The 12,727-nt window shown below is 38.3% G+C and overlaps 1 protein-coding gene across 1 annotated transcript; it reads right to left on the bottom strand.

Annotated features, from left to right (window-relative positions):
• Positions 1–1,017: 1,017 nt before the first annotated feature.
• On the bottom strand, positions 1,018–12,357 carry LOC124871717 (probable E3 ubiquitin-protein ligase DTX3). The gene is made up of 3 exons (XM_047371244.1): positions 11,886–12,357; positions 4,349–4,566; positions 1,018–2,734 (listed from the first exon to the last, which is right to left on the bottom strand). The coding sequence occupies exons 1-3, from the start codon at positions 12,186–12,188 to the stop codon at positions 2,656–2,658; spliced, it is 600 nt and encodes a 199-aa protein (XP_047227200.1). The 5' UTR covers positions 12,189–12,357; the 3' UTR covers positions 1,018–2,655.
• Between the last annotated feature and the right edge of the window lie 370 nt (positions 12,358–12,727).

The following is a 12,727-nucleotide window of genomic DNA, read 5'->3' as shown; positions in this document are numbered from 1 at the left end:
GTTTCCCTCGGGAGGATCTGCAAAGATCCACACCCCAGGTGGGAGAATCTGTCAACTCCCCAGCATTTAGTATTGCACTACAGAAATGTGCCCTTTACAGAAGAGTGGCCAGATGAAAAACACTGTTAAAAGACACCTGTAAGAAGTCCCATTTAAAAGGTTGCTAATAGCCACATAGGGTAGACAGAAAACATGTGGAAGACGTACTGATCAGATGAGGAAATGTTTTAACATTTTTAGCCTACATGCAAAATGCTACGTGAGAAGAAAAACTAACGTTGCATATCACCTCTAACGCACCATTCCCACTGTGGCACATGATGGAGGCACCATCATGCTGTGGGTTGCTTTTTCACAACACAGACAGGGAAGCTTATCATGCTTCATGCAGTATCATGCATAGAAAGATGGATGGACAGAATTACAGGGCAAGTCTGGTAGAAAACCTTCTAGAGACTGCAAAGTGCCTGACACATGGGTTCACAGTTCACCTTCCAGCAGGACAACCTCCATAAACATACAGCCAAAGCTCAATGGAATGATTTAGACCAGGGGTGTCCAAAGTCGATCCTCGAGAGCGGGTGCCCTGCATGTTTTAGATGTTTCCCTGCTATAACACACCTGAATCAAGTGATTGCAGCTCAGCAAAAGCTTGTTAATCAGCCATCAATGGAAGTCAGGTGAGCTGAAGCAGGGAAGCATCTAAAAGATGGAGAACACCAGCCCCCTGAGGACCGACTTTGGACACCCCTGGTTTAGACCAAAGCATTTGTCTGATTGGCCCAGTCAATGTCCATACCTGCAGCTGTAGTAAAAGGTTAGTTAAAACAGAGGGTGGAATATATATACTGTATATTGTATGTTGTATACTATATATCCACACAACAGTTTTAAAATTTGTTTTTGTAAAACAAAATGTTTTAAACCATCTATCATTGTCCTTCCACTTCCAGTATGAATACTTTTGTACAGCACTGTACATTATTTGCTTTCTGCTGCTAGACAAAAACATTCAGAGCAGGTCTTAAAGAAAGATTTATTTGGTTCAAAAATGACATTTAAGGAAGAATAACAGCTTCACATTCAGCTTTTAACTATCACCAAACGGCGGCGGTACGTATTCCCCCTACATATAACACAAAGCAACTTCCGCTGTCTCTCTGTCGTGTAGCTGTTTTCTGATTAAACTGACCCAAATACATTAGACAAGAAACTTTGAGGTGTGAGAGAAATAATGAAAATACTATCCAACAGGCCTTATATTAGGAAAAGCCGCCATCTAGTGCCCTGGCATGGTAATGGCAGGGATTAAAAAGTACATATTTAAACTGCAGACACAGGAACAGACGGTGATTTCAAAATAAATGGTATTTTTTAAGGCACTACCTTATCTGATATTGCATAAGGCACAAAATCAATCAATATGCATTGTTGCAAAAAATAACTATGGATATTAGCCATAGTTTATTAGCCATTCTTTAAATGGTTTTTACTCATTTTAAAGAATAACGTGTCATTACTTTTTAATGACACCCCATTTAAAGGTATAGTTTAAATTTGGACAAACATATTTTATGGGAATGTTATGTTATGTTCAAATATATTTTCACTGAAAAAAGTTTGCATGCTTTCCCATCTTTTGTTTTTAAGAACGAGGGAGCTGGAAAAGCACAAATATTACAAAATATTTTAAGGTCGTCGGATACACAGGACTGATTGTCAACTAAAACAATAATACATAGTATCATCAGAAGCATTTATATCACGCTGCCATAGATCTTTTTGATAGCTATTCCTTTATATTATGTTTTTATCCAGTGCAAATGGCAGCTTGAAATAAATTGTTACAAACACAGCATCCTCTACTTTTATTGGCATCCCTGGAAAAAAGAAATCCACCTAACAAACTAAACTGTCATTGCAGTAGCATAATCTCTCACAAAACATTGTACCTCAATTTAAAAACTAGGTTTTCAACTAATAAGTGTAATAAAAACAATTTTATGAATAGATACTTTACTTTTTCGAACTGATCGAATGATTGCGTATCTAGGATTTTTTAATTAGTATTCTATGATCTCCTGTTTCCTGAGTTTATACATAAATATATAGACAAATGAAGGTCTGTTTCTCTTATTCACTCCTAAAACTGGGAAAGAGAAAAGAACATGCCATTCAAACAATCCTCATAAGTCAGTAAATGTCTTCTTGCATTAACATGTGTGTATCTACAGCCTGAGTGATGATTAAAAAAAACTAAAACTGAGGCATATTTTCTAGTGTGCGATCAGGATAATGGAACAAAAGATTTACTTATTTTCAGGCTTTTTGTACGCCTCTACAAAGGGTGCCAATAAATGGGGACAGTGCTGTGTGTATTTTACAGAACATGCCAAAGAAACACTTCGGAAATCCATCAAAATCAACACCAAACTTGTCCTTCTCTATTGGCTTAAAGTAAACTAGCAACTTAAGAATAAAGCGGGAAAAAATTATCTTTGAAAAAGCTTAACATGTCCCTTGGTTTAGCCAGCTCAAATGAAAAACACATCTTCAAGTATCAGTAGTGAACGTTGCTGTGGAAAAGTGCTGACTTGCAACTGGAAATGTTATTATGAGCAACACTAAATCTGTCTAAAGGATATCTTGGAACAATCAATCATCTTCTGTTACACCTTTGAGACGAAGCTCCTCCTGAACCCTGAAAAGGTACGCTGGATCTGGATATCCAAAACTGTAAAAGAAAGACGAGCAGAGATGAGGAAACATGATCTCATTGGTTTTGTAAGTTCCAGGGATGCAGGAAATTCACCTAACAGTTAATGTTACACTGAAATAATCTCACTTATGTGAACTTAATAAATCAATTTTTAGATTTTTTGCTCCAGCAGCCATTGCTGCCTCCAAACCAGTCCCATTAACTTTGGTAACGTTCCTGATATAGCAGGAAAACCTGACCTTCTTGTACACTAGTGGGTCAAAGGTTGGGAAGATTGACAGAAATGTTTTAACAAACCTTTTAATGCTTAAGTTTTGTTACCTTTGACCAAACCAAAATCAAAGAAACTGACATTTATTTGGTTTTAAATGCTTTAATTAAAAAAGACAGCAGGTTTATGCAAAGCTGGCCTTTCTTGGGCCCCCCGGAGTTTCCTTCACAACAACTGTAAGTCTCTCCTTGAAGGTCAGGATGATTCAACAAATTGTTTATTCGGGTAAATCTTACTGGCACCAATAACCTTGACTGTAAAGCAGTTTTGATGCCATAATGATAGCAAGTGTTTTAATGTGATGTCGAGTCAAATAATCTGGAGCCAATGCAATAAATATCACCTGGAATTTTGATTGGTGTGGGGCTCAAAACAGACATGGCAATACATGATACACAACCATAAAAACATGTTTGAAAAACTAGTCAGCAACATAAATAAATAAATAGTTAGATAAAAATAGTGCAATGCGTTAAGAAAGACCCTGAAGGGGGACCAAGCTTGCTAAGCAAAGCATAAAATGAGGGTTTATGAGAGGTGAGGGCTCTCACTTCCTGAGGACATGTATAATTTAGTGAGTTAAGTCGATCTGGACCAGAGACTTTTTAACCTTTTTCCTGATGGAAGAGGACAGAACATAATATTAGCAGGGTGAGGTGGGTCTTTGCAATCTTAAATCTAATGTTTCAGAAGACAAGCACTGTGTTTCATCTTTGTGAGGAAGCACTTCGCCACTAATTAATTATTGTTTGATGACTTTGTTTAATGCTGATTCATCATCAACATGTACAGCTGCCAATTTCAAGCACCTTTCACTTTTGAGACAACTGTTCTGCTTTTCAATCAGAATGACAGGGCGCCTCGTCATTGTCAACTCTCTCCCCTGAGCGAACTGTGGGATCACTGAAATGATGCTTGAAGGTCCTGACCCTGATGCATTTTGCACTTAATTAGATTTTTATTAGGACAAATCATGCAAAACTGGCACCATAAAACCTGAAGCAGTAACATCAGTAAAAATCAAGATTTCTCCTCAGCGTAAAAACGTCTGACCATGAATGCACTTTTCATATTAAGCTAATAAGCAAAATGCGATGGCCAGAGTTGGCTCAATGCACTATCTCCAATGATATCAGCATACTTATAATAGACTAGTACATCCTCACAAAGCAGAAAAGCATAGCCGCAGTCTTTTGGGAATAGTTTTTCATATCAAATATCAGTTCTCCTCTTTATACTGATTTTTAGTAGTTTTAAAAGAAAATAATACCAGTAAGATTAGATAAGATTCCAGTACAATTGTTTCCAACTGGAATTTTTTCAGATATCTGTTTGCAGCCAAAAAAAGGAGCTCTTACCACTGCGGGCCGCCATCTATGTTGGTCTTGTGGTGAATGTCGTTCCAGGTGATAACGTTGTTGAGGCCCGTTGTGGCCGACCGTCCGATGGTAAACGTCAGTCTTCGGTCGAACGCTTTCTTCAGCAGCCTCAGGACTTTCTGTCCCTCTGTGCAGTCTGGCAGGTAGGCTGTACGAGAGGTGCTACTGTACCTCACCCCGGGGTTTGGGTGCTCAGGCTGGAATAAAAAAAATTATTTTCAGCTGAACACCAAAACAATCCAGCTAATATTTCCTGCTCTTCATCATAGAAATAAACACATTTTGCCAACTCATGTTTTCATTCGTGTATTTTCAAGATCATTACAATGGAAGCCATGACGAAATGAGCATTGAAAGCCACTAAAACGTAAGTAACTCCTTTTTAACATCCTCCTTACTAGTTTCTGTGTCCTGCTTGTCTTGATGTTCTCTTAAATCAAATTAGAATTCAATTCTTAAATCTCATTGAATATCCATAAACCAATTAGTGGTGAGCATTATTTCAAAGTTGAAATAACTGATATTTCTGGCTTTGATGGCTTAGACCTAGAAAGGGGGCTGCATGGAGCTGTTGGGCTCTTTCTGCATTGAGTTTGCATGTTCTATATCATGCGTGACTTCTCCCCACAGTCCAAAAACATGGCAGTCTGGTTAACTGGTTACTCTAAATTGGTATGCTTGCATGGTTGTTTGTCCTGTGTGTCTCTGTGTTACCCTGTGATGGACTAACAAGCAGTCCACAGGGTACCCCGCCTGTAGCCCATTGACCGTTGAAGATAGTGGATGGATGGAGGGATATATTCAAAAAAACATGTTATGTTCATTCCAGTGGACTAGGACCTGAAGAAGTTCAAGATAATTGACTCTAGGTTATTCTTTACATCTGTTTTTCATTCACTTTTGCCTTTTTAAACACAGTTGCATATCAAATAAACTGTCTGTGATAAATATTATAGTAAAATGAATTCTTGCACATTTTACAAACCAAGATAAATTCAGAGACATTATTGCTGTATCACGCATAGAGAAACAAAGATTCTTCTCATATCTCCATATAAGGAACTAAAGATTTTATTTCTCAAAGAACAATAGTCCACGTGCCAGGAGATGATATACAGCTTACCTTTAACATAATCCATTTTCAGACTACATTTCTGGGTGCAGCAGTAGGTTGAATCATTTTCTTATATATTCCTGAGCCAATGTGGCCACCTTTATCAGTTTCTCATCCTGTGCTGCCTGAGGGCTTGACGGTCATCTGTATTTAATAATGGTGTGTAGCATTGGCCTTAAAACAAACAATCCCTGAGCCCTTCATCTTATTAAGTACTTAAGATGCTGAAAGATTAGTAATTTAGTGGCTGTAAAGTCTTTTTTTTTGCATTTATTAATCTTTACTGACCAGACAACATTTGAAACAAGGAGTTAATATCCAACCTTGCTTAGAAAGATAAAGTGCTTGGTCTGCATGAATACAGGTACTTTGAGAAAAACCTTTCTTTCACATTGTTGGTATGACTCCATGTGTAAAACATAAAGTTTAATGTGGCCCAACTCATTTTGCACCTCTGTAAACAATACATAAATTATGGTTGTCTCCAAAAGTATAACTTTGCAAAAATGTGCAACAATACACACTGGAACATCCACCTCAAACACAGAACGAGCTACCAGTATCAACCATTTTAAATGACAATGTGTAATTTTCTATCCAAGGTGGCAAAAACAAGAACAAAGCTTCTTTCAGGCAATGACATTTTATACTTTACAAGAAGTCATGTGCAGAACTCTAGGGAAGTCCTCCTACTGCAGAGTTTCAATATATTTGATGTCAGACATCATGCAAGAAAAACGTTTCTGCTGAGATGTTGAAGAACAAGCAACAAGAACTCCAGAATGTTGTCACTTTGTTTTTGCAACCAACACATTTCTTTACTCTAACTTGAATGGATAATCAGAAAGAGGCCCAAAGAATGGTAACTCTGGAGGAGATGCAGAGATCACCAGCTCAGGTGGGAGAATGTGTTGAAAGCACAGATATCAGATCTGGCTGTTATGAAAGAGTTGCAATATTACAGCCATTGCTGAAAGAAATTCGTATGAGTTCCAGTTGAAAGTTTACCACAATCCATGCAGTAAACATGTGGAAAGAGGTCTGACAGATGAGAACGAAAATGAACGTTTTGGCATATGTGTTAATCACTATATGTGGTAGAAAACTAACACTAAACATTGTCGTAAACACACAATCTAAAAAACAAAACATGGTGGTGGCACAGGAAAGCCTGAACAAGGAAGATAGGCAAATAAATACAAAGCAATCTAGGAGGAAAACCAGTCAGAGGCTCTGATACTGAAGCACATGTAATCTGGCGGGGTTGCAACTAATTTTGTGGATGTCAATTGATTTCATGGCATGAAATCGCAACTTAGACATATCAAAAATATATAAAGCACACCAACATGCCACTGCTAGAGAATACACTGATGTACAAACCTAGCAAAAGTGTCCAAACAACAGTGGCTCTACAAAAACATGATTTAGTGGGGCGGAATACAAATGCACGCCACATTTCTTATTCAACTTTGTTTGTAGAAACCTGTTAAAGTCTTGCTTTACTTTCCATCTGTGTCACAATTACTGAAATCGCCCCAAAAATACAGTGAAGTTGGTGGTGGTTACATGAAAATTTAAGTAAAAACCTGTTGCTTGTTCTGCGATTTCTTTTGTTCTGTTTGTTTTTGATTTATCCAAAAGTCCATAATTAAACTTTTGATGGAAAGTACCCAATTAAATACCCAATTCTAACACCTCTAACTGTCACATGTTAATCTTTACCAAAACGCTGTTTCTGAAAATCTTAAATATAAAGAACATTTTTCTGTCTCCTTTAACTAATTTTGATTGTGTTGGCAGCAATAAGCCCATAACTAGTTAATATTATTTACACAAGTGGAAAATCCAAAGTATAATCCAGAAGTGTAGAACAGCAACAATGCAATCTGTAAAAGATCAGCTAAGCTGTAGCATTTTAACAGGATACAGGTCAAAATTAAGTAGCAAACTACAAGTTAAACGCTAATCCTGTAATGGGTTGATAAGGTTGAGCCTCAGCCTCTAGCTCTGCCTGCTTGACCTGCTGGAACATCTCCCAGATAAACCAACTAATTTACTAATTCACTCCCCTGCAAAGCAAATGGCACAGCTAGTTTAAAAAGATTAAAAAGCCTTTAAATAAATTCACTCTTTACTTCAGTAACAAAAAAAAATCCAACGTTTAACTTGACTGCATGTATTCAGAGGGGAAAAAATCCCATGTTAAGAAATAATTAAGAATAATTAAATAATACTTTTGACCACGATTATTGGCAGTTTAAAATATTTCTATACAATAAATGTCATAAAAGTCATTAAAAAATTTTTAAGGTATACTTTACTTTTTCAAGTTGATAAGAGTGTATAGGAACATTTATTAAGATTTTTACCTTGTAGATATAAAATGCAATTGGACACAGAGCTTTATTTCTCTTACTCTTCAGCGTGGGAATGACAAGAGAACATGCTATTTATGTATTGATCTTAAGTGAGGAAATGGCAAAATATACAGCCAGCTTGCGTACGTTTGCTCATATCTACAGTCAGCGCAACATAAAAACTCAAAACTGTGACAAGCAAGGCTGGATGAGGACCCAAATTTATCATGATGTCATGTGAGATTATGTCATGTGTTATCTGGATTTTACTGTATGTGACAGACCAACACAAAGTAGAGCACAATTGTGAAGTGAAAGGAAAATTAAATAGGGTTGACAGCATTTTTTAACAAATAAAAATTAAGAAAGTGTGGCGTAAAATCAGTCCACCTGAGTCAACACTTTTTAGAACCACTTTACACTACAATTACAGCTGCAAGTCTTATGGGGTATGTCTCTAACAGCCTATCTTCAGGGTGATGTGCAGGGTTAACTCTTTTTAACTATACATTCTGTTCAAATGTCAAAAAGTCTGATTTTGGTCTCATTTGACCATAGCACTTTCTCCCATGTTTGCTGTGTCCCAACATGTCTTGTGGTAAATGGTAAACACAACTTCTCATGGACAGATATTTGAAGCACACAAACCACTAGTTCTCCTTCAGACAGACTGTTCTACCTGAACCGAGGATCTCTGCAGCTCCTTTAGTTACCATGGGTTTCTTGGCTGCCCCTTTGAAAAATGCTCTCCTTGCAGTTGTGCATTTTCAGGTAATGGATTAGGTTTTACAACCTAACTCTGCTTTAATCCTCTGCCCAACTTTATCCCTGAACTTTTTGATTGTCTTCTTGATGCTGTTAGTTTAACAGTTTTTTTTTTTTTTTGCAAACCTTTGATGCCTTCACAAAACACCTACAGGTCCTTCTCAAAATATTAGCATATTGTGATAAAGTTCATTATTTTCCATAATGTCATGATGAAAATTTAACATTCATATATTTTAGATTCATTGCACACTAACTGAAATATTTCAGGTCTTTTATTGTCTTAATATGGATGATTGTGGCATACAGCTCATGAAAACCCAAAATTCCTATCTCACAAAATTAGCATATTTCATCCGACCAATAAAAGAAAAGTTTTTTTAATACAAAAAACGTCAACCTTCAAATAATCATGTACAGTTATGCACTCAATACTTGGTCGGGAATCCTTTTGCAGAAATGACTGCTTCAATGCGGTGTGGCATGGAGGCAATCAGCCTGTGGCACTGCTGAGGTCTTATGGAGGCCCAGGATGCTTCGATAGCGGCCTTTAGCTCATCCAGAGTGTTGGGTCTTGAGTGTCTCAACGTTCTCTTCACAATATCCCACAGATTCTCTATGGGGTTCAGGTCAGGAGAGTTGGCAGGCCAATTGAGCACAGTGATACCATGGTCAGTAAACCATTTACCAGTGGTTTTGGCACTGTGAGCAGGAGCCAGGTCGTGCTGAAAAATGAAATCTTCATCTCCAAAAAGCTTTTCAGCAGATGGAAGCATGAAGCACTCCAAAATCTCCTGATAGCTAGCTGCATTGACCCTGCCCTTGATAAAACACAGTGGACCAACACCAGCAGCTGACACGGCACCCCAGACCATTACTGACTGTGGGTACTTGACACTGGACTTCTGGCATTTTGGCATTTCCTTCTCCCCAGTCTTCCTCCAGACTCTGGCACCTTGATTTCCGAATGACATGCAGAATTTGCTTTCATCCAAAAAAAGTACTTTGGACCACTGAGCAACAGTCCAGTGCTGCTTCTCTGTAGCCCAGGTCTGGGGAATGCGGCACCTGTAGCCCATTTCCTGCACACGCCTGTGCACGGTGGCTCTGGATGTTTCTACTCCAGACTCAGTCCACTGGTTCCGCAGGTCCCCCAAGGTCTGGAATCGGCCCTTCTCCACAATCTTCCTCAGGGTCCGGTCACCTCTTCTCGTTGTGCAGCGTTTTCTGCCACACTTTTTCCTTCCCACAGACTTCCCACTGAGGTGCCTTGATACAGCACTCTGGGAACAGCCTATTCGTTCAGAAATTTCTTTCTGTGTCTTACCCTCTTGCTTGAGGGTGTCAATAGTGGCCTTCTGGACAGCAGTCAGGTCGGCAGTCTTACCCATGATTGGGGTTTTGAGTGATGAACCAGGCTGGGAGTTTTAAAGGCCTCAGGAATCTTTTGCAGGTGTTTAGAGTTAACTCGTTGATTCAGATGATTAGGTTCATAGCTCGTTTAGAGACCCTTTTAATGATATGCTAATTTTGTGAGATAGGAATTTTGGGTTTTCATGAGCTGTATGCCAAAATCATCCGTATTAAGACAATAAAAGACCTGAAATATTTCAGTTAGTGTGCAATGAATCTAAAATATATGAATGTTAAATTTTCATCATGACATTATGGAAAATAATTAACTTTATCACAATATGCTAATATTTTGAGAAGGACCTGTATAATTCAACTAGGAATGCACTATATTAAGAGACCATCAAATTGCGGAATTACTGCTGAATACTACGATGATAACAGGTGCAGTTAAAACACTCACTTTTCTCATTCTTTCTTTCCCATCATCACAAAAACAAAACTCCTTGAACTTTAGCCTCACGATAACTCAGAACTGTTTTAGAGGTGGGTTAAAAGTCAATGAAAATCCATCCAAATGACCAAATATATTGTGGGCAAGCAGAGTTTGAGAGCATGGCACCTTAAATGTTTTAGCAAATTAAATATAGTGCTTCTTGCAATTAAGTGTTAAACTTATTGAAATTGCAATAAACCCTGCTGTTTGCTATATTGTTGATCTCTAATTTTGAAGGAACTGGATTTTATCCCACTCCAATTATGCATTATCTGCAGTTCTTCCTGCCGTTGACTTTGTCCTCGGCTATTTGTCTCTTATAAAAGTTACATTTTGCCTGACATTCTGTTTAGCTGTGACACCTTCTTGGTGGGGGCCATCTGCTGATCTATCACTGTGAATAACTTAATGTTCTCTCTCTATAGATTGAAGTGTTGGGTATGGCTTTTTGTGTTTAACCCAGTCTCTATCTAGGATAAAAAAATATTGAAGGAGTTATTGCTGTGACTAACTATATGTACTCTGTTTTTCATGGCATAGATTTTATCACTGGCTTAGAGCTTCTATGCTTAGCTGTGTTTCTCTTCTAGTTGAAGACACTAAAGGAGGTACTGCTCTTTACATTTTCTTTAACACAAAACCCCCGGACCAGTAGTTATGTGTTTTTTTAGGGGTTTTTTCATGTGTCTCCTCAGTTTATTGAAAACAACCAGGCTGAGGCAGATTGCCATTGACACTGAGCCGGGTTCTCCAGGAGGTCTCTTCCTGTTTAAAGGGAGTCATTCCTTTCTGCTGTCACCACATGCATGCACAGTATGAGAGATTTTCTACAAAGTCAGCAATTTGATGAAAAAGAAAATAGAAATCTTTTTACCAAGTGGCGTAATACACTGAACTTGACGGCACTATATTCTAACTAGGCTTGAACTGGAATCTGTGTGACTTTGAACGTGATTAGATTAGAGTGAATTAGGTATATATCCCTGCATATAAAGTAGATCTGTTTCCTTTGTAAAGTAGCTCAAGACAAGCTTAATAGGCATTATATAAATACCCTCAAATTTAATTAGGTTCAGTTAATCAGAGTACAAACTACAATGCCACGCTATTTAAATGGTCATTTGTTCACATATAATCCGAACAAAACATTGAAGTTCCTGATTGTACTGTGATAGAAGGTAAAAAAAATCATTAGGTAAAGTGTCTTGGGTGCCATGTCATTTGCTGGGGAACAAAAGCATATTCTAAAGCCCCATCCTGTTTTCAACAATGTAGTGACGTCACACTGAAACGTTTACTCGGACGCCTTAAAAGTAACTTCACACCTGTGATTAAAGAATGAAACATCGCCCCCTGGTGGATAAATATGAATTCCAAACAAGCAGCAACATACGAACAGCTGCAGTGTGAGAAAGCTGCCAGTCTCACCCCTTGTATCCCCGCTGGGAAAGTGTACTGAATGACGAGGGTGCCGCACTTCTCGAAGCCCGGCAGCTTCATGAAGCTGGAGTTCACCGTCATCGTGCCCTGCGGCTGGGTCCCCGTGTACACTCCGTGGAAGGTGTTGCATATCGGACATGCGGGTTTCAGGCTGAAAACAGAGTCGATGCACTCCGAGCAGAAAGAGTGTTGACACTTGAGCGTTTTCTTCCTCTGAATCTTCTCCAGGCATATGGCGCAGTCTCCCGTACTTTCAGTGTGCTTGGTTCTGTTGGCCGGGTTCTCCATCATTTCCCTTGAATGTTACACATTTAGCAGGCCCGTGTTTCCTTTCTGTGTCTAACTCCTCAGAGGTTGTATACTTCAGACGTGTGACGTAGGAAAAAGGGCGTCCAGTTCATTACTACTGGATGATCCACAGCCCATGTGCTAGGAAGTGGTGAAAAACTCATCTCTGATTGGTTGTGTTTTTATTATGTCGGCTTAATTCCAGTTTCCATGCCTAGATTATTTTTTAACAGCTGCGATCAAAAGTAAAGTCTACCTTCTGATGGACTTTGCTTATGACAATAAAATGATTCGCACTATAATTCAGATGTACAGATACTTGCTTTTTACATTCAATGGATTTATTAATTTAATTTAATTCAGTTTATTTATATAACACCAATTAACTACACATGTCGTCTCAACGGGACTTTACAAAGTCAATTCAAACGAATCAAACAGATTTAATGTCAATTGCATACATTTTAATTGATCTTAACTACCAAACAGTGCAGTCAGATTCAGTTTATTATTCAAATTGGTTAAAGGTTTTCTAAGGAAAC

This window comes from Girardinichthys multiradiatus, chromosome 1 (genome assembly GCF_021462225.1).
Source record: "Girardinichthys multiradiatus isolate DD_20200921_A chromosome 1, DD_fGirMul_XY1, whole genome shotgun sequence".
Classification (NCBI taxonomy): domain Eukaryota; kingdom Metazoa; phylum Chordata; class Actinopteri; order Cyprinodontiformes; family Goodeidae; genus Girardinichthys; species Girardinichthys multiradiatus.
Note: the sequence above shows the minus strand (reverse complement) of the source record. Positions and strands in the feature narration are given on the sequence as shown.